The sequence below is a fragment of the Gracilinanus agilis genome, chromosome 2 (assembly GCF_016433145.1).
Source record: "Gracilinanus agilis isolate LMUSP501 chromosome 2, AgileGrace, whole genome shotgun sequence".
NCBI classification, from domain to species: domain Eukaryota; kingdom Metazoa; phylum Chordata; class Mammalia; order Didelphimorphia; family Didelphidae; genus Gracilinanus; species Gracilinanus agilis.
Window position 1 is genome coordinate 359,803,808 of NC_058131.1, and position 21,986 is coordinate 359,825,793.

Consider the following 21,986-nt stretch of genomic DNA (forward strand, 5'->3'; position numbering starts at 1 on the left):
GTTGATTTTTATTGTCCCAACATACTATAATTTGATTCCATTGTAGACTTTATCAATTCTAAAAGGTAGGGCTTCCTTATGTATAAATTAAGAGAATAGAGTAGGGGCAGCTAAGTAGCACAGTGGATAGAGTACCAGACTTGGAGAAGGGAGGACCTGGGTTCAAATTAGGCCTCAGGTACTTCCTAGATGTGTGACCTTTAGGCAAATTGTTTAACCCAAATTACCCACATTGCTACTCTTCTGTCTTAGAATTGATACTAGAATTGATACTTTGTTGTTTTTTTTTTTTTTTAAGAAAGAGAGAAAGGGCAGGACAGACAGATAGACAGGCAGTGCAGTAGTGGACTGACAGCTGAACTTGAAGTCATGAAGACCTGGGTTCAAGTCCTATGTCTGACCCATACTGGCTATGGGATCTTGAATAAGTTATTCAACCTCTTGATGCTCTAGAAAACTCTTAAAAAACAAACTTTACCTTCTGTTTTAGAATCAATACTAAGTATCATTTCTAAGGCATAAGAGTAGCAAGGGCTAGGTGATTGGGATTAATGGATTTGCCCAAGATCACAGAGCTAGGAAGTGTCTGAGGTCAAATTTGAACTCAAGTCCACCTGACTCTCATTTTTTCACTTCTACCATCTATATGGCCTGGCACAGTAGTGTAAGAAGTAAAAATATCTGGGCCAGAATCCTGAACTGAAAAATCCAGCTTTATTTGTGGGCATATAGAATTGAGAGAAATTTTTTCAGCTCAGAATTCTGGCCCAGATATTTTTATTTCTTACATTAGTTGCTTCATAAATACTTGATAGATTAAAGGAAATGGAGTCAAAAATTATGCCCTCACCCACTTAGATAATTAGTCAATGAAATAAGTAGATAGAATAAATCAAAGAGAATTGGGGGAACTGCTTATGTTGGGAAATAAAGTAAGAGAAGACTAAACCCTTCTTTGAAATTTGTACCTTTAAAGAGTTTTTTAGAGCCTCAAGAGGTTCAGTGACTTGTTCAAGATCCTATAGCCAGTATGGGTCAGATAGGGGACTTGAACTCAGGGCCTTCAGAAATATTTTGTCCTCCTTAATTCACATTAAAAACAAACAAAACAACAGTCTTCTGATTTCACTGGTATTGTCAATTGCAAAAAACCGAGAAAGATTTCAAATATGAATCTGTCACTTGAGACCCATGCAATTAGATTCACTTCAATTCAATCCAAAAAATACTTCTTAATGATCATATGGTTAATTTTTTTGTTGTTGTTCACAGTGACTTCTGAATGGAGATACTATCAGCGCTGGTGGCGGCTATACCCACACTGATGACATGATGTAAATTTTCACCCAATGGAATATTTGTAGCCTGTTAGAATGGATAGTAGGTGCATTAGATGTTTTCAGTAGCCCCATTTTTACTTTCTGTCCCGATAAAGAAAATGTTTATAGATATTTTATCTTTATGGATATCCCAAGGCAATATACTTTAGAACATAATCATTATGATTTGTTTGGCTAAAACGAATGGTTATCCAGATGTCAACCACCTGGTAATAATGATGCACTTCAAAGTTAGCTAAGCTGGGCCTTAAACAACAATCATAAAGTTCATTGGAAGGTCTGTACTCAAAGCCTTTCCTCATTGGTAGGACCTACTAGGATTTAGAACTTGCTTTTGAGGAATCAGCAGCATCTCCATACCACAATGGGCATCACAGAAAGATTTTAGAAGAGGCTAGTTCATAATGCTTAGCGTAAAAGAAATAGGCCACTCTGTAAAGATTCAGCTTGAAAAACAAAAATAAAAAACAAGATCTCTATCCATTTTCTTCATCTTATTCCTTTAACCATCTCCTTTCTGTTGCCCATTATATGCCAGGAATAGACAGTATCTATTTTCAAAGAGATCCCCATTAGCCTGGCCTTCACGTGCCCTTCTTTATAAATGGTTCTCAGGCTTACATCTTTGAATGAGGGGTATGGGAGGTAACTGTTTTCTTATAAAAGAAAAGTTTTCAGATGGCTGAGTTGAAATCAAGAAGATAAAGCTTTGATTCTGCTCCCAGAAGAGACTTTGTAAGGGGTTAGCAAGAAGTTAGAAACTCAGTAGTGTCCTTAAACATTTATCCTACATGTATGTTAATGAGCATTGACTGCAAAGAAGCTATCATAGATAAAAAGTAGAATTTTATTTTGGAGAGGAGAAGGTCTTGATGGTGACAATCTCCCAAAATGACATAGCAGAAAGAAGGCTTACCTCATCTAAGTCATCATCTGGAGTGGCTGGTGTTCTGTCTGTCCTAAAGGAGGCCATAGATGATGTCTCTGAATCCATGGAGTCATCATCATATCCAATAAATGGGTCCAAAATAGGCCTCTAAAGGAGGAAAAAAATAGCTATTTGTCTACATGATTTGGGAAGTATCAGTTTGAATATGGAAATGTTTTATTATTATTATTACTTCAAATAATGAATGTTGACATGAATAAATGAGTGTAGCAAGTATGAAAAAGTCATTGTTAATATCTAGATCTCTCTTAGTAGAATATGGATGTGAGGACAGAACTGGAACATAGTTTATCCTCCTAATATGCCCCAAAGAGAACTATTGGCTTTGGGCTATTTATCTTATAGAAACACTGGTGGACTCACTGTGGACAGCTCAATAAGGTTCAAAGATTAGTGGTTTGTGCTCTAGTGATGTCAGTCCAAGGACTCCGAGAACCCAGACAATCAATGGAAAGTTAAGGAAATCTAGATTTGGCAAACCTCTGAATTCTGGAGACTTAAGAGTAGTTAAGTAATATATGAAAATAGCTATAGGCTTCTTGCACACCTAAGAAGGTCTCCTGTGATTTCTTAGTAAAAAACCACAATTATGAGATTTTATAACTAGGAGGCATCTTAAAGACGTGCTAGTTTGTTTCCCTTGTTTTTAAAATTGAGGAAACTAAGACATAGGGAGAGAAAGTGATTTATACAAGACTGATAAATGGCTAATACTTTAATCTCAGATTGCCTCTTCAATTTATGGCACAACTTGCTTATTGAACCAAGTTGCCCCTCAAAATTGAGAAGACAGAATGAATATGAATGAAAGCAAATAGACTAATGAAAGCATACATTATTTCATTTATGAGAGTAATTAAGGAGAGAGCTTACCTCCTCTTCCCTCCTCCCCTAAAGCAGTGTTATAGTTCAGTTTGACAACATCTGACTCATCATATCTTTGCAGGACAATTCCCTAGCAAGCCTACTTCCATAGTAATATGTGCCAAACACATAATAACCTAGTTTTCATTTTTTACCTTAATTGGCTTGGAACTTCTTTTATGTTTTCTGCGACGAATAAGCTTTTCCCGGTCCTGGAAAATAGGAATAAAGAGTTTGTCAGAACAATTTGGTATAGATTGTCATGTTGTTGTATCATGAAGACAGCATTATTATTCTTTGTAACAGGTTAAAAGCCTTTCTCTACATTTCCTCCCCAAAATATTTGCAGCCATTTGATTCCTAAGAACACTATTCAACCCTGATGAAATTTCAGGTTCATTTCAAAGAAATATCTGAGGGACTTATGAGAAAGAATGTTATCCACATCCAGAGAAAGAACTGTGGGAGTAGAAACACAGAAGAAAAACAACTGCTTGATCACATAGGTTGATGGGGATATGATTGGGGTTGTAGACTCTAAATGATCACCCTGGTGCAAATACTAATAATAAGGAAATAGGTTTTGATCAATGACACATGTAAAACCCAGTGGAACTGCTCATTATGAGAGGAGGGGGAGGGAAAGAACATGATTCATGTTAACTATGGCACCAAAAAAATTCAAAATTAATTAATTAAATAAATGAACTTTTAAAAAAGAAAGAAATATTCTGGTGGCAGAGATAGGTTTCTTCCTTTAAACAGTGGTTCTGTATATGAATCCATTTCATGACTTTGGATTTCTCTTTGCCTCACTGGCCCTCAGTTGTTTCATTTGTGAAATGATTAGGTTGAATTTAAATGATCTCCAAGGTCTTGACATCTAGGCTAATATTCTCTGTGTTTAGATCACTTGAAGCTCTGACATTTAATATGCTTATAGTCTAAGGTCTTTTTTAGCTTTGGCATTCTATATTTTTAAAGGCCCTCCCAGGATTAACAGTCTATGTTTTTTGTTTTCTTTTGTTTTGTTTTGCTTTGCTTTGTTTTGTTTTGTTTTGTTTTGTTTTGTTTTTTCTTCCTCTAAAATCTGTCCTGGCTCTGATATTTTATGTCCGTAGTCTTCTTTCAGCTCTAATTTTATGTTCTAATACCCTTCCACCTCTTAAATTCTGTGAATTTGTTATGATAGTAGTTACAGGAAGCAGGTGAAGGCTCTCTAAGAACACTCATTCCTGAAGTTATTTCTTTCATCTCCCCTTCATTTTATCCTTTATCTGACCCCTTTGTGCTATGCCATCCCCATTATTTCATTTTATGTCTTTTTTGAGTTCTGAGAAAACATCTGGACAGCTTAGAACAGTCCATACACCTCATTTTTATTTTGCATACCTTCTGTTCAAGGTAATTGTAGTATGACAGAACATCAAGGGTATTTCATAGCAGGCTTATTAATGACAGATAGATTTGTGTTTTGTGGAAGCATTTTTGCTATTGTGTGCACTCACATACTCGGGTTTGGCTCCCCTTTCTAGATCCTCAACTTGGACTCATGCTAGCCTAGAGCAATTCAGAGTGTGAAAAAGGGTCTATGTGACCCCCAAGTGATCTGGATCTTCCTAAAGCATCCTTGAAACATTTAAGGAATTTGCAGGGAAGATCATAATCAGCTTGATTTTGCATGAGCTGGCACAAGTTCTGAGTAAATTGATCAAGTGGATATATCAACATGTCTAAAGAAATCTTGGACCCTTCTCTGCCTACAATTGAGCCTAAGGATGGTCTCATGGTTATAGAACAGTCACTACAACCCCAGTGAGCTTCAGTTGCTATTTGTAAAATTTCTCTTGTAAAACCTATTATGACTCAGGGCATTTTCATGTCCTCCTGGGCCATCTGCTCTGTGCCAAGTCAAAGTTGGGATATATTGTTGAGTATTCCAGTCATTCCAGAGTGAGGTGGGAGAAAATCTCATAAGATTTGATTTACTATTTATAACAACTTAGCTTATAACTTAAGTCACTTCATCATCAAGGATGTGAGCTAATGAAAATAATTTCACAAAATAATAATGGTCCCAATCTTCTTAGGATTAATGTTTGATCCAGAGACTATGCAGTCTCCAGAACCACCCCCTCCTCCTTGATCATTGGAAGAGATGAAATTAATTTCTCTGTATCCCTGCCCCTAATTCTTTACTCCTTTGGAAATTTGGAAAATATCCTCATTTCATTGTTCTCGACTATAATACTACTATCATCCTCTATATATGTTTGGGCAGTTTCCAATAAGTAGATTTTTTGTCTACCACTTTATATGAACTTTGGCCCTGAAGGGCTCTTGTTCTTCCTACTGGACTATAGATCCCATTGTGCAGTGAATATTTGAAGCCATCACTCCTCCTCCCAGTGCACTGCAAGCAATGGAGGCCACATACCAAGACTGTTTCTATTGGTTTCTGTTCTCCTCCTCCCCTTATAAGTAGCAGTGAAATTTTGTTAACTTCTAGCCCTGTATGGTACTGCTTGTTCATTTGGACTCTCCTAAAGAACAAAGATGTCCTCCAGATCTCAAAAGGTTTCTTAGTTTTAAAGTAAATCTATCATTGCAACTGAGTCAATTCTTTTCCATTTAACAAACTTTAATCAAATCAAATACATTCTGCTAGGTGCTGAAGATGCAAAGGCCAAAAGGAAATAGCACCAGACGTTAAGGTATCCAGTATCCCACTAGCTATTCTACAGTTGGTTGAATGCAGGCAAGATGATGGTACAATGAGAAACATGATAGAATTAGAATCTATGAGTAGAACCACTCTGCTATCAGATCTGTTACTAATTATAATGCCCAGGGCTACCACTGGGGTCAGTGAGAGGTCTGCATTGTATATTAAAAAAATTAATATCCAAAAATACTCCAACTATTACATTTAATAAGATTTATTAAATTTAACTTGAAGCAAAAAGGGAAACTAAGAGTCAAGAGGGAGCTCACCCAAGCCACTCATGTGGAAGAGAGAGAGAGGGAGCAGCTCACAAAACTTATAAACAAATAATGTAAGGACACATATAAATGAAAAGGGAAAAGGAATTTTGGAACAGGGAAAAACTTCTGGGAGATGGGGTCTAAAGGTACAAAATTTCTAATTAATACAGCATTAATAATACTTCCATCCAAAACTGCCCCCAAGAGGTATCTAACACAGAGATTTTCCAACCCAAAAACCAATGATCACACACTGAGTTAATGATTCTGTTATGCTCTCTGAACTTTAGTTATTCTTCATTTTAAAATGGGTACAATAATAACTGCTTAATCCAACCCAAATGATAGCATATTGCAAATATGGGACACAGTATGCTAATATATTTTTGAAATTAATTTCTTTGAGCATGTTCTAGGTTTCACTAAGGCCTTATGTAATTACTCTAAGAATATTATAAGTCCATGAAGTGTATCTTCTACTTTCCTAAGTGACTTTTGATAAGCTATTTAGCTTTTCTGGTTTTCTGTTCCAATGATAGAACTAGACTAGATAAATCTCCAGAGTTCTTTTAAACTCGTATGGCTTCCTTGTTCACAACATAATAGCAATTTTCATTTGCATAGTGCTCATGATAATCATGTTGTGTTAGGTAGTACAAATCTTTTTTATCTCCAAGTGAGAGAGGAGGAACTAAGGCAAAGAAAGCTTCAGTGACTTGCCCTTGACCATGCTGCTAAGAAGTTGTTATTATTCATCCTTCGTTTTCAAAGAAGGCCAGTGATATCATGGTGTGATGTCTAGACTTGCAGGAGAAAGTATAAGAACCAAGTTTCGAACCCTGGACCCCAGATTCCCAAGTCTGGTGCTTTTAGTATTACTGGAGTTGCCTCAAAGCAGGTATTTAATAAATATTTTTTGTTTGAGTGACAGAAAGAGTCTTGTGACTAGAGGGTACTCCATGACAGGTTTGTACCCAATTTTATGCCATCTTAATGCTTACTAAGCCAATTTGTGCCCACCAGTCTTTGTGCCAAGATACCAGGTTAATCTTGAGGACAACTTTGTTTCCAATCAAATAAACACTGATGAAGGTCCAGGTGCTATATAGATGTTGGGGATACAAAGTTAAAAACGAATAATAAGTTCCTGTCCTCAGAGAGTTTTCATTCTTTTGGAAGAAAACAATAAAGGCAGAGATTAGTAAGGCAAAAATATCTTAAAATAGTTTGATGGAAGAAGAGGAAGGCCTCATAAGAGGTGACTCTTGAGTTGATCTTACCATCAATGTTGATCTCTGTGACCTACCCGCTAATAATAGATAAGGTATAATTATGACTTACCCTAGTTAATTCATCAATGATGTTTTGCTGCTCAATGACTTGTAGTTTTAAAAATTCTGTTTCCTGCTCTTCATTAGCTTGGTCAAGGTCATTCAGAGACTTTAACTTCTTCAAGGGAGGATGTGATGACATTTTATCTCTCTAAGTTAAAATTCATAACACAAATGAGGTAGACAAGGAGACAATTAAAAATATTTTTTTGCCTTTTGTTCTTATGCCAAGGTTATTTCTTCATAGACGACATCCTCCCCCATCTGTCCAACAAACCTTCCATTCTAATAAGGAAAAACATTTAGGCAAAACAAACTAACAAAATGATATGGTCTAATGCCATATTTCACCCCTACAGTCTCCTACCTCTCCTGAAAGGAGGAAGGAGCATTTCATCATCAATGAAATATGAGACTTTTGAAAAGCACAGAAAATGCATGGAGAAGCTAGATTCCCCTAGGCTTAGAGATAGATCCTAATACCCTCCTAACTACATTTCATCTACTGTAGAAAATGCAAACCAGTGCATTTGTGGTTATTTATGTAGTTTTTTTATGTCTTGGGTTCTACCATGAACTGAGTCATATGGCCAGTTTATACAGAATTGCATGTAATGGCATCCAGGCATATTCCATCTTCATATTATTATAGCATGGGGCTCAGGGGGATATTACACCTATCAATTCCATGGCAACATAATTCCTAGAAAGAAATCCCTGTACATAGCTGGCTAAGTAGCTGGGCTAAAACCTTGCTCAAGGAAACTCTGCTTGGTTTGGTGTTTGCCCAAGACTCCCAGGGAGATGCTCTGAGTTTCCTGGAAGCATTCTTACAGTTCTAAACATATAGACAGATCACAGTATGGAAGTGAGTGATCTCTGAGGCTACTTTATATTTCAGCTAGGTCCTGATTAGTGCAAACAATGAATTTCCTGAAATAGCTGCATTATTCAAATCTAAACCACATATTTCCATGGGGCTGAAACCAAGAACCATATTTTACATAATTATAAATTCAAATAATGCAAACTCAGATACATGTAAACACTTCAACAGATTCATTGTTTGCACTCATCTCTTTGGGACCTGGCTGTAGAGGAAATCAGACTTAAAGAAATTAGCTCATTTTTCTGTTTCAGCTAATGAGTTAACTTTATGAAATAACATTACTACTGTTTACTATAACTACGCCTATTATGACTGTGGATGATTACCACATTGTGTGTTATAAATCACTTTCCCTTCCTCCCAACAGCTCTGAGAAGTAAATTGTGCAGGTATTGTTACTCTCATTTTTCAGATGTGGAAACTGAGACTCAGGGAAAGGGAGTGTCATAAGCTGAGTAAACTTCAGAGCTAAAACTGGAGCCTTGGTTTTCTGAAGCTTAGATTCACTTCCTTCCTTCTGCATTATTCCAAGAAAAAGTGCTGTTTTGCACTTCTGATGGTACAAACCATTTCAGAATTCTCCTTGGTGACAGCTTTCAGCTTTTCCTCCATCCGCTGAAGGGACAGCATCAGCTCGTCATTTCTCTTGGTGAGGCACTTGTTCCTTTCCAGGAGAGGCTTACATTGTTTTTCAGTTTCTCGTACACGTTTTAACTGTGAAAAGAAATAAGCAAGATGATTCTTTCAACTACATCCTCACCACCCCCACCCCCCAAAAGTAAAAAAAACAAAATAAAACAAACATATAAACAATCTCTGGGCTCACTAGTTTCATTGTCCTTCAAAAACATTATGTTTAGTCTCATCACCAAACCTTTGCTCATGTTATTTCTCCCACCTGGCACGACCCTTTCTCTCTTCTTCCCTCCATTCAAGCCTTATGGATTCTTCAAAGGAGGTCTAAGATCTCCTAAACAAAATCTGTTCTCATTCCTCCCCACCTTTCATTCATTCACTCAAACACATTCACATGCAATTTCCCCACTCCACAAGCACACTGTACTTATTTCTCTCACTCTCTGTTTTTGTTTGTCCCTGCCTCAATCTCCTCTGCCTTTTTGTTTCTGCCTCTCTGTCTTTCTCCGTTTCTCCGTTTCTCTCTTCTCCATCTCTGTCTGTCTCTGTCTCTGACTGAGTCTCTCTTCTTTTTGCCTGTCTTTATCTCTGTCAGTCTGTCTTTGCCTCTGCCTTCGTCTCTCTATTTCTGTTTCTCTGTCTCTGTCTCTTTTCTATCTCTGTCTTTGTCTGTTTCTCAGCCTGTCTTTTTGTCTCCTGTCTCTGTCTGTCTGTCACTTTATCTGTCTATCTCTGTCTCTGTCTCTGTCTCTGTCTCTGTCTCTGTCTCTGTCTCTCTGTCTCTGTCTCTCTCTGTTGTCTCTCTCTGTCTCTCTCTGTCTCTCTCTCTCTCTCTCTCTCTCTCTCACACACACACACACACACACACACACACACACACACACACTCTCACAGAATCAGTTGTTGTAAGGAACTGTTGTAAGGTTCAATCCAATACCTGAATAGGAAACTTTTCTGACATTCTTGAAAGGAGCCCATTCAATTTCTTCTTCAAGACTTCCAGTGATGGAGAACTCACTATCTTAGTTAGATTTGGATAGCTCTAATAGTTAGGAAACTTTTCCTTATATTAAGCATAAATCTAATTATGTTCAGCTCAAAACCACTGCTCCTAGTCCTGGCCTTTAGGGTTAAATAGAACAAATCTATTTGTTGATGATGATGATGATGATGATGACCCTTAAATATTTGAAGATAAGCAATTATAATTACTATTAGTCTTCTTTTCTTTAGACTAAAGGTCCTAAGTTCTATAAAACAAATTGGCAGTTTCTTATATATGACTTTGATCTCTGCTTGGTATATGTATATTGTTCTTATAGGTACCATCAATTAGTCAATCAATAAGACTTTCTTAAGTGCCTACTATGTGCTAGGATGTGCTAGTGTTGAGCACAGTGACAAAAAATGAACTCATTCCTGACATCAAGAAACTTACATTCTATTATTGGAGGCATCAATATCCTCTCCATTACCTAGGCTACCTCAATGTCATCCTTGGCTCTCTCTCACCCTTACTTCCAATCTATTGCTGAGTCTTGTTATCTCTACCTAAGAACATCATTAGTATATATTCCCTTCTCTTCATTCACACAGCCACTCTCTTGGTGTAGACCCTTCTCCCTTCATGTCTGGACTTTTACAATAGCCTTATAGTTGGTCTTGCTGCCTCACCTTGAATTTTTCCTCTCTAAAATATCTTCTACTCAGCTGCCAGTGATTGCCCTAAAAGTTAAGCCTGATCACATTACTTTCCTACCTAATGAACTCCAGTGGCTCCCAAGTGTCCTAGGATCAACTCTAAAATCCTCTGGTTCTCGTAACCTTTTACAATCTGCGCCATTATTACCTTTCCAGTCTTCTGACATTTTGCTCTTCTCCATATGCTGTATGGTCCACTGGCCTACCTGCTATTGTTTACACATGGCACAACATCCCTTGACACAACATGCCTTTCAATGACTATCCCCCATGCTTGAAATGTTCCCTCTCCACACCTCTACCTACTGTCTTCCCTGTCTTCATTCAAGCCTCAGTTCAAATCCTTTCTTCTGCAGGAATCTTCCCCTGGTTTCCCCACTTTCCCCTCTCATTGCTAATATCTTCCCTCTGAGATGGCCTGCCATTTATACTGTATATATCTAACATGTACGATTTTTATATGCTGTCTCCACTTTTAAGACTGTGAGCTCCTTGAAAGCAGGGGCTATATTATTTAAAATCTTTTCGTATTATAGCAAGCATTTAATAAATGTTTATTGACTGGCTGATGCCACTTCTGCTCGTCACAGAGACTATAGGCACTGTAATGGCATCTTTTTTTTTAAACCCTTACCTTCCACCTTAGAATCAATATATGTATTGGTTCTAAGGCAGAAGAATGGTGAGGGCTAGGCGATGGGGGCTAAGTGACTTCCTCAGGGTCACACAGGTAGGAAATGTCTGATGTCAGATTTGAGCTCAGGAATCTGTCCCTACACCTGACTCTCAATCCATTGAGCCACCTAGATGCCCTCTGTACCTGCATCTTTAAGAGCCAAACCTAATGTTTCATAAAGACAGTATATGTTGGCAGTTTCAAGTTGTAAAAGGTCTTGATATGAGGGCAGCTAGGTGGCACAATAGATAGAATGCCCAAGCCTGGAATCACAAGACTCATCTTCCTGAGTTCTAATTTGGTGTCAGACACATACTAGCTGTATGACCCTGGGTAAGTCATTTAACCCTGTTTTCCTCAGTTTCCTCATCTGTAAAATGAGCTGTAGAAGGAAATGGCAAACCATTGCCAAGAAAACTCAAATGGGTTTGAGAAAAACTCGACACAACTGAAAAATGACCCAACCACAACATGAGATACTTCTTCTTATGGAGTATGGCAGATTATATACATTTTATCTTGGATCTATGAGGATCTATGAGGAAACTGTGGAAGAGATGGGGAGGAAGAAAGTGGGAAAATTTTCTTCTTTGTCAAGTTCTCTTAGCTGTTATATTCATAAAAACCCATTATAAAGAATTCTACGAAGAATCTGGAAAGGTGGTGAAGTATAGTGTATACGGGAAAAACTTTATTGGAATGACTGATGTAAGGACAAAAAAAAAGACTTGCTTAGTTTATTTCCTACAAATATCAATTTGGCTTATGAAAAATGTGAAGAAACTTGTTGAGACATTAGTATATGCAATTTGCAAAATTAATGTTTTTAGAAATAAAGAGGGATCATCTATTATGAACTTTCTCAAAGCCAAAATATTAGTTATTTGTCACTGATTTTTATTATAAATAAATATGAGTAACTACTATTTAGAAAAGAAATTTCTCCAGTTTATTCAATAAATAACAATTAATGGCCTATGGTGGGGGTTTTAGCCAATTGATTAATTAATGAGAAAGAGGTTGCAATTTTATTAACTAATAAGAAACTATTCAGTTATACCCCTAGGTTACATTAGAGCTCAAGCTAATAAAAATGAAATATAACAATGGGTCGTTGTAGGCTAAGGTATGGCATACAAGGTAATGTGGTTGACCTCAATTAATCTTGCTATATAAGTTTATCCAAAAAAAAACACATAAAACAAATACAAGATAAAAAAAGTGGTGGAAGAGGTATAAGAGATTCAGGAAAGGCTTTGTATAGGATGTGGAGTTTAGCCTTAAGCTGAGTTTTGACAGAAGCTATGGATAATGAAAGGTGGAACTAAAGAAGGAATGTATTCCAAGGATAGGGATATCCTGTGCAAAGGCTCCTGTATGGCAGAAGGTACATATAGGAGATAGAATGTTGAAGCTGAGGAATATCAGGATGGTAGTTCAGCTGGATCTAGGATACATGAAAGGGAGTGACATATAATAAGGCTGGAAAGGTGGGCTGGGGGATAGGTCATCAAAAACTTTATCCTGAAAAGAGGAGTTGACACTTCATCCTGTAGATGATAAGGAACCATGGAAGTTTACTGAGAAAAGGAATGCAATAGTCAGATCTGTGACCTAGGAAAATCACTTTGGCAGTCATGTGAAGGATGAATCAGAAAAGAGAGAGGTCTAAGGTAGGGGGTTCTGTTGTAGTAGCCCAAACAAGGAGAGATTAGTAGATTCTGAACTGGAGTTGTGATTGTATGAGAAGGAAGAAAGGCACAGACACTCAGAGGTACTGAAGAGGTAGAATTTAGAAGACTTAGATTGGCTATGGGGGGGTAAAGCAGAGGCCAGGGACCTGTCCTTGGTTCTGATGCTTAACATTTTTATTCATGTTGGCACAGATGGTATATATATATATCAAAATTACAAAACTAGAAGGGAGAGTGAGCCCTTGTGGAGGAAAGGATAAAAAATTAAGAATATTTTAATGGGTGAATTCCATGAGATACATTTAAGAGATATCAATGTAAAAATCTTACACTTGGATTGAAAAAAAGATAATCAACTTTATAAGTACAAATGGGCCCCATATGGCTAGAGAAGAGCTTATGGGAAAAATGCTTTCATGAACTTCAAGTTCAATAACAATAGATTCTGACACAGTAGCTGATTTTGTTGATGTTTACTCATTTCAATTGTGTCTGACTCCTCATGACCACATTTAGAGTTTTCTTGGCAAAGATACTAAAGTGGTTTGCCATTTCCTTCTCCAGCTGATTTTACAGTGAGAAAATTGAAGCAAACAGGTTTAAGTGTCTGAGACCAGATGTGAACTCAGGAAGATGAGTTTTCATGATTTCATGCCTACCACTCTAAACACTGTGTCATCTAGTCAGCTGATTGGGCTCATACTATTCTTGACTGCATCAAGAGAGACACAATATCTAGAAGGCAAGAGGTGGGTAAAGTTCTTGCTATACTCTAACTTAGTATGAAAACACTGGAAAACCCTTTTCAGGTCTATATGCCACATGTTATGAAGGAAAACTGAAACATCTAGAAGGAGGACCAGGAAAGTGAGAGTCTTGAAGACTATGCCATATGAGGATGTATGAAAGGAACTGGGAATGTTGTCATATAGAAGACTTAGGGTGGTATGAGAGCTATTCATAAGTATTTAAGGCACTTTCAAGTAGAAGGGTGCTTAGATTTATTCTGCTTGGCTCCAGACTGGGCAGAACTAGGAACAATAGTTTTAAGACACAGAATTAGACCTGACATAAGGGAGTATGTAGAGGAAGTGGGGGGGGGGCGAATATTACTTACAATTAGAGTTGTTCAAAAATGAATAGCTCACCTCAGGGGGTAATGGAATCTTCCTCACCTGATGTACTGAGGCAGAGGCAAGATGGGACAGATTCATGTTCAGACAGAGATTGGATTAAATGGATTCTGAGGCCAATGTTGAGATTCTATGAGTCTGCTTCCTACCAATTTACATGTTAGAGTGCCCTCAATTTATTAATATATCTTCTTCCCAAATTGCAAAAAGACAATTTGATATGCATGAGCAAATGTGACTATCAACACAGAGCACTAAATGTGTAGATACCAGATATTTAAAGGAATACTTCAAAGATATGTGATTTTATCAGCATAGAGATTCTATCTGGTCATCCATATCACAGTAATTCCACATCTTATTACATCAGAGGATAATAGCTTTATAGCCAGGAGGGATCTTAGAGACCATTGAGTACACTTCTCACAAGACAAATGAGTGAGCTGATGAACTTGAGAGGCTATGACCTCCCCAGGGTCACTCAACTTAAGAGTTTCTGAGGCAGTATTTGAATTTGGGTCTTTTAATTTGAAGTCGAAGCCTCTGTTTTCTGTGCCGTCTAGCTTCCTCCAGTAGTTTAAATAAGTTGCTGGACTAAAAAATTATTTACTTAGTGGCTAGACTTGTAGAGATTCTAAGAAACTTAGCAAGGCTGATTCTCAAACACAAGGAAAGTAACCTCCCAAGCTGGAAACCTTTTTAGCTTAAAAATGGCAGTTAGCATTTGGGTAGCACCTTAATGCTCAAGAAATGATTAATGCATGTAACCTCCTTTGACTGTCACAACAACTCTGTGAGATTATTGTTATTGCTTGTCCTTTGTTTCTGAAGAGGAATAATGACATCACAGGGTGATATCTTGACTTGCGCATGAGGCAGAGTTGTCCAAAGTTGTCAGCCTCACTCTCTCTTCTAGAATCACTGGAGTTCAGTGAGGTAGATGCTACTGTTATCTCCATTTTACTGATTAAGAAATGGACACTCAGAGTGGTTAATGAACTTGTCTAGGGTTACATAGATGGTAGTCATATGAGGTAAGATTTGAAATCCAAGTCCACTGACTTGAAATCCACTGTTTTACTGACTGTCAATTTGCTTTCTGGTAGCATGTTCCAGAGCTTATCTCCCATTGGCACAGCCTAGGAGAGCCTAGGGTACCATTCCTAACATGATAAGGCATTGGAGGAAGGCTACACTAGAGAATTTAAGGGAAAGGGAGGGAAAAGAAAATTGTATTACTAGTGATTTTGAAGAGGAGAGGGGAATAAGCATTTATCTAGCTCCTACTGCATACCAGGCACTGGACTAAGCACTTACCAATATTTAATATTTAATCCTCACAACAACCCTACAAGATAGGTGTTGTGTTTATCTCCATTTTATAGTGGAGGAAACTGAGGCAAACAGGGTTTGTGAAGGGGCTTACCCAGGGCCACCCAGCTAGGAAGTGTCTGAGGCTATATCTGAATTCAGGTCTTCCTGACTCCACTTAGCTCTACTACTAGGGACACTGACTCTCTTTAGTGAGATAAGTAATTATAGCTCCTTATTTTACTACTCAAGCTGACCTGAAGCACCTGAGACCCCCAGAAGAGGTGAAACTGACTCAATACAAACCAACTCATTTCTTTCATCTCCAAGTAATGTATTTCTATCTTCTAGCTTCCTTATAGTGGCGTTCAGTTCAGCTATTCTCTTCTGGTTTCTCCGCAAGTCCTGTAAAGAAAACAAAATCAGAACACTTTTTATTAGTCAGGAAAATTAATCTTTGTTGACCTCTCTTCCCAGGTTGGAAGAGTGATAACCATATATTTTCTTGGACAAGGGGGAAGAAGGAAAGCTCTTTTTTCATCTCTCTCCAGCATTGTCCTATCCCATGAGGGCCAAATTCAACATATGGGAATTTCTTCCCTGCTATGAGTCACAGGAAAGGTGAAGTACTAGGAAAATTTAAATATGAGGCACTCCTCCCTTTGGTGCAGATTGCAACCTCTCTCCAGTTTGCTGGACAATCTTTAGGTTTGGCTTACCCTAGGGCTAACTTGGGGATGAAACTCCTTTCCCTTAACTAGGCTGATCCTCAGAAATCAGACATACAACTTCCTAGGAACTTTTGGATTTTTTCCAGCTTAGTTAAAATCTGCCTGAACCTGTACTCCATTTCCATAATGAGAACACAAGGTTGCTTCCACACTACAGTGAGGCATTAGAGTAAAACTTAAACTGAGATTTTTTAAATTGCATTGAATTATTCAGTGTATTATAGGTATTAAATAATCTGAAAAATGTAAGATAATTTGGCAGGTCTTGATATTAAAAAACAAAACAAAACAAAAACAAACATACATACTCATTTCCATCACTGCAGTTCTAAAAGTAATTTCTCTACTAATGATGGACATTGAAGGAATTTTGTGGGTAGCTTTTAAGCAGCCATTCCAAAGGTTTCAATCTACTAATGGCTCTTTTTGGAATCAGCAATGTATGATAAATGTTGACCCTTGTAGATTATGAGTTTTTTGGCCAACTTCCATTCTGACTGCTTTCACTGGAGAAAATTACCAGTCTTGGCTGGAGGCAAAGTCATTTGCCTCCAATATCTGATCCTGATCATAGGTTGGGAGTCAGGTAGGTTTCTTAAAACCACAGCTACAGGAGAAAGAAAGAGATATTTGTGAGTCTTCTGGGGCACACTAATGGGATGCCAACCAGACTGTTGCAGGAAGTTTAGAAACCCCCATTATCTGGATTCTAGCAGTTGATAGGGGAAAGGAGGATTGATTTTCTCTGAGGTGAACTGAGTTGGGGGAGGTGGTGAAAAGCCTAATCAGCCAACTGTAAAGATGGAGAGAGTAAATAAAAGATGACAGCAGAGTTCACATCCCCAGGACCAGACTTACAGGGCTGCCACAATGGTCAGAGCCGTCTCCAGCTCTTCCTGGAATTTCTCGTTTGGGGCTACTCATGTTGCACTCAGCCTCCTTCACCAGGAAGAGTTGTTCATCCAAAGCTTCCTTTTGAAGCTGGAGCTTCTGGACATAGCCTGTCTGGGTCTCCAGCTCTTTTTCCAGGGAAAAGATGATCCTGTCCTTGGCCTTGATTTCATCCATCTGAATGAAAGGAGAAATGAGTTAAGATCACAGAATCACAAGGCAACAGACTTGAAAAAGTCTTTAGGGATTCTCTGGTGCAACCCTATTTTATAGAAGGGGAAATCAAGGTGCTGAGAGAGGAGAAGGTTTGCACAAGGCCATACTGATAGCAAATCACAGAGTCACAGAAAGCAAGGGACAGGGTCTCAAGTCTTGTTGCTTCCAAAACCAGTCTTTCCCACTGTATTATGTTTCCCTCTCATGTCACAAAATCTATGAGGTAGCAGCAATGATAGATAAACATGTTATCCCTGATCATCAGTCCTTTTGCCACTGAATAATGTGGAGAATTTATGTCTAATATCCATCATTTGTACGATAGGATTAGAGAATTTAACAATACAAAAGATTATTAATCCAATTCTTTAATTTCTTAGGTAAGAAAAAGCATTTATTAAGCATCTACTATGTACCAGGCACTGTGCTAAGTGCTTTACAAAGATTATCTCATTTGATAAGTAAATGAAGATCAGAGAGAGGTAAAATGATTAACCTGGGTAATATAAGCATAGTAAGCAGAAAAACTAGGATTTGAACTCAAGTCTTTTGACACTAACTCTGTATGTTCTGTTTTAGGAAGAAATTGTACATCTTAATTAGGTGTAGGAGAGGGACTTAAAAGTAGTTCATATAGATATTTGAATTTGTGTTTAAAGTATTGTTATTTGTTTTTGGGTGTATTATGGGGAAAAGGATGATGCATTCAGTTATAATAATTCCATGACATATGGGGAGAGTTGTGGTTCAATAGAAAGAATTCTTGGATTTGGGAACATAAAACCTGGACTGGAATTCTAGTCCTGCCAACTGTATGACCTCGGATAAATCTCTTCACCTGTCTGCCTCTCTGTTTTCTCATCTATAATTCCTCTTTCCCTAGGCTCCATGTAAGTCAGTCAGTCCTTTCTTTTATTCTCCAACATATATATGACCCCAGGTTCTTCAGTTTGTTGGAAATTCCCATTCCCATGATGGACATTCCTATTCATGATGCATTTTCCCGGAGACAATGTTCACAGAGTCTGATTCTGTATGTTACATGTTTATGATTCTGTGTGGTGGCCATAAGAACTCTGTCTCCCTTGTCCCGATTAAAGCCTTGTTCTTTGTAACTACTTTAGTGATTCTTTGTTTTTCTAAGTTGATGCTATAAACAAGAATCTACCCTCTAAGCACGTGCCTTTTTGTCTTTCTTAGACATAGGTATCTGTCTATATTTACGGTGACCTGGTCTACAACAGGGAAAGAATCAGTGAAGACTTGGTTGACACAACTTATATTTTTCTATCCAAAGATTGCTAAAGGAAGGGTTTCACAAACAAGCTGACATTCTATTTCTTAAAGGACGAGAGAAGGGTAAATCAGTCATATTTTAAAGCTTAGTAAAGCTGTGGGGATCTAACTATATGAATAGTTCCTTCTCCTCCCTGTGATGAAGTAAAAAGGAAGAATTGATACCTCTAAGTCCCCTCTCCACTTTTTTTTTAAACCCTTACCTTCTGTCTTGGAGTCAATGCTGTGTATTGACTCCAAGGCAGAAGAGTGGTAAGGGTAGGCAATGGGGGTCAAGTGACTTGTCCAGGGTCACATACCTGGGAAATGTCTGAGGTCAGATTTGAACCTAGGACCTCCCATCTCCAGGCCTGGCTCTCAATCCAATGAGCTACCCAGCTGCGCCCCCCTCCCACTTTTAAAATAACCACATTTGGAGTTGTGAATTGATCCAACCATTCTAAAAGGTAATTTGGAATTGTGCCCAAAGGGCTTTAAACGAATGCATGCCCTTTGATCTAATTATACCACTCCTAGGTTTGTACCCCAAAGTGATAATAATGAAACATGTTTGTACAAAAATTTTTTTAGGCCTGCTCTTTGTGGTGGCAAAAAAAAAAAAAAAAAGGAAAATGAGGGGATGTCTCTTGATTGGGGAATGGCTGAACAAATTGTGATGTGTGATAGTGATGGAATACTATTGTGCTTTAAGGAATGATGAACTGGAGGATTTCTATATGAACTGGAAAGACCTCCAGGAATTGATGTGGAGCAAAATGAATGGAACCAGGAGAAACATTATGGAACAATCAAATGTAATTGACTTTGCTACTAATAGCAATGCAACGATCCAGAACAACCATGAGGAACTAACAAGAAAGAATGCTATCCACAGTTAGAGAAAGAAATATGGAAGCATAAACACAGAAGAAAGACTTATCACTTGTTTATATGAATATAGGATATGGGGTTTTGGTTTTTAAAATGTTACTCTATTACAAAAATGAATAACATGGAAATGGGTATTGAGGGATAATACATGTATAACCCAGTGAAATTGCTTGTTGGCTCCAGGAGTGGAGAGGGAAAAAACATGAATCATGTAACCATGGAAAAATACTTTAACATACATTTTAAAAATAAAGTTGAAAGAGATCTTTAAAAAATAAAATAAAATAAAATATCCACCAATTGGGATTGCCAGAGGAGGTCCAAATGGTACACTATGTCTAATTAGAAAATTCGTATTAGACTGTTTTAGCTTCCTGTCTTTCCACACAGAGCCACATGTAATTGTCCCTTTCTTTATTAGCATACTGCACGCCCTTATTAATAAATGATATTATACTCAGAGAAATGGTCTCATTTTATTTATTGGTTAAAATTTCAGGTACTACAGGTTGTAGTCCTTTATACTTATAGAGGACCAAAATGACAACACTATGTTGGGGTCATTTTATTACTGTAAAATGAATATAGCCCTCTAGAGTCTGTTGGAATTTGTCTCCATGCTATCCTATGTGGCACCTCCTCATTGGCAAGATGGTCATCTTAGCTCTTCCTGGAGTCTGATAATTATGAATAGATGATTTAGTGCTCTGGGAAGGGCACTGGTCTTACAGTAAAAAATAAAGTTTGTAGCCTAGCTTTGACAATTACTGGTTATCAGGCACAGTGGATAAAAGGTTGGGTTTGGAGTCAGGAAAACTTGAGTTCAAATCTGCCTTCAGGTTTGCCTTATTATCTGTGTGACCATAAGCAAGTCATTTAACTACTGTTTACTTCAGTTTCCTTAAATGATAAAATGAGCATAATAATAGTACTTACCTCCTAAGGTTGTTTTGAGGGTGAAATGAAAAATAAAATGTGTAAAGTGCTAAACACAGTGCCTAGCACATAACAGATAATTAATAAGCATTTGTTTCTCTTCCTTCCTATGTGGTCATGGCCAAATCATCTCATCACTTTAAACCTCATTTTTCTGACTGGTCAAATAGAAATGGCAATTATTAGTTTGAATATCAGCATTGTGTTTAGAGACCGTGTCTTAAGAAACACTTGGGTTCATATTCAATCTCTAAGACACAATGGGTGTATCTTTTGAACACATCACTTTTCTCAGGGTCCTAGGATATGCTTAAGTTAGAAAGCAATGGTAGATCTGCATTGGTAGAAAGTGTTTCCACACCAGGAATTCTCTTCATTGATGAACACATAGATTCAGATTTTTAAAAAAAAAGATTCTCAGTGCCCCAGTATGAAAGTCAGTTCAGTTGGTTTTTTTTCAATCATGTCCTACTCTTCAAGACCCCATTTGGAGTTTTCTTGGCAAAGATACTGAAGGTTTGTCCTTTTTCTCCAGCTCATTTTACAGATGAGGAAACTGAGGCAAACAGGATTAAGTGATTTCCCCAGGACCACACAGCTGGTAAGTATCTGAGGCCATAATTGCACTCAAAAGATGACTCTTCTTGACTCCAGGGTCAGCATTCTATACACTGTACCATCTAGCTGCCTATTTTAAGAAAATTATATTATAAAGTGCAAAGCACTATAGAAATGTTGGCTATTGTTATTAGAGCTAAAGAAAGTATAGATTAATTACAAGCACATTCTTAAGTTGAGGTGGCTTAATATGGATGACTCTGAGTCTCATAGTCCAAAGAACTTGGAGAAATCCTGACATATGATCTGTTTTCTTTATCCATATCCCAGAAGAACCAAAACTTAGTTATAACTTCAGCATCAATATCACAAATCCAGGGGGAGAAGTTACCGGTTATAAGCAGCAGGGTTGGTCCTGGATGATGTGATTTAGTGATTTATGTAGCAGTTTAGGAGCATATACTTAGAGAAAGAAGGAGCCCTAGAGGCCATGTAGACCCAAAGCCTTATTTTACAAATAAACTCACTGAGGTCCAGAGAGTTTTACTTTAGACTTGCCCAAGGGGACATAGGTAGTAAGTGCCCAAGGCAAGACTTGAACATAAGCTCTCTTATTACAACTTCTGTGCTTTTCCCATTGTACTAGACTGGGCTATTCAGAGGATTATTTGTGTGTGAGAGGCCCCCTATAACTTGAAATGCTTTGAGAGCTGTGGGGAAACTGAGTCCCCAAAGGACTGAAATAATTTGCCTCAGATCACCTGGATAGTATCAGAGCTGTCACTCAAATCCTGGCTGTTTTGAATTAAACCCAGGGCTCTTCTAATAAAATTCAGTGGATTCCATTCTTTTCTAGAGATGAGGCATAGTAATATCATTATACCTTTTGCATATTAGTTAATATCTGTGAGCCACTGTCTGTGTCCAAGTCACTTTTATCTGTCCTCTAACTCGGCTGCTGCTACACTATTTCAAGCCC

The 21,986-nt window shown here is 37.8% G+C and overlaps 1 protein-coding gene across 3 annotated transcripts in view; it reads right to left on the reverse strand.

The window, feature by feature from the left end:
* The window catches only part of JAKMIP2 (janus kinase and microtubule interacting protein 2), an 82,808-nt gene that overhangs the window by 54,028 nt on the left and 6,794 nt on the right, over positions 1 to 21,986 (reverse strand). For all 3 annotated transcript variants that reach the window (XM_044661669.1, XM_044661668.1, XM_044661667.1), the window contains exons 2-7: positions 17,099 to 17,308; positions 15,816 to 15,914; positions 8,926 to 9,072; positions 7,480 to 7,620; positions 3,309 to 3,365; positions 2,257 to 2,376 (exon numbers count right to left, since the gene is read on the reverse strand). In XM_044661669.1, the coding sequence (XP_044517604.1) occupies positions 2,257 to 2,376; positions 3,309 to 3,365; positions 7,480 to 7,620; positions 8,926 to 9,072; positions 15,816 to 15,914; positions 17,099 to 17,308 (774 nt within the window). The remainder of the gene's footprint in view (positions 1 to 2,256; positions 2,377 to 3,308; positions 3,366 to 7,479; positions 7,621 to 8,925; positions 9,073 to 15,815; positions 15,915 to 17,098; positions 17,309 to 21,986) is intronic.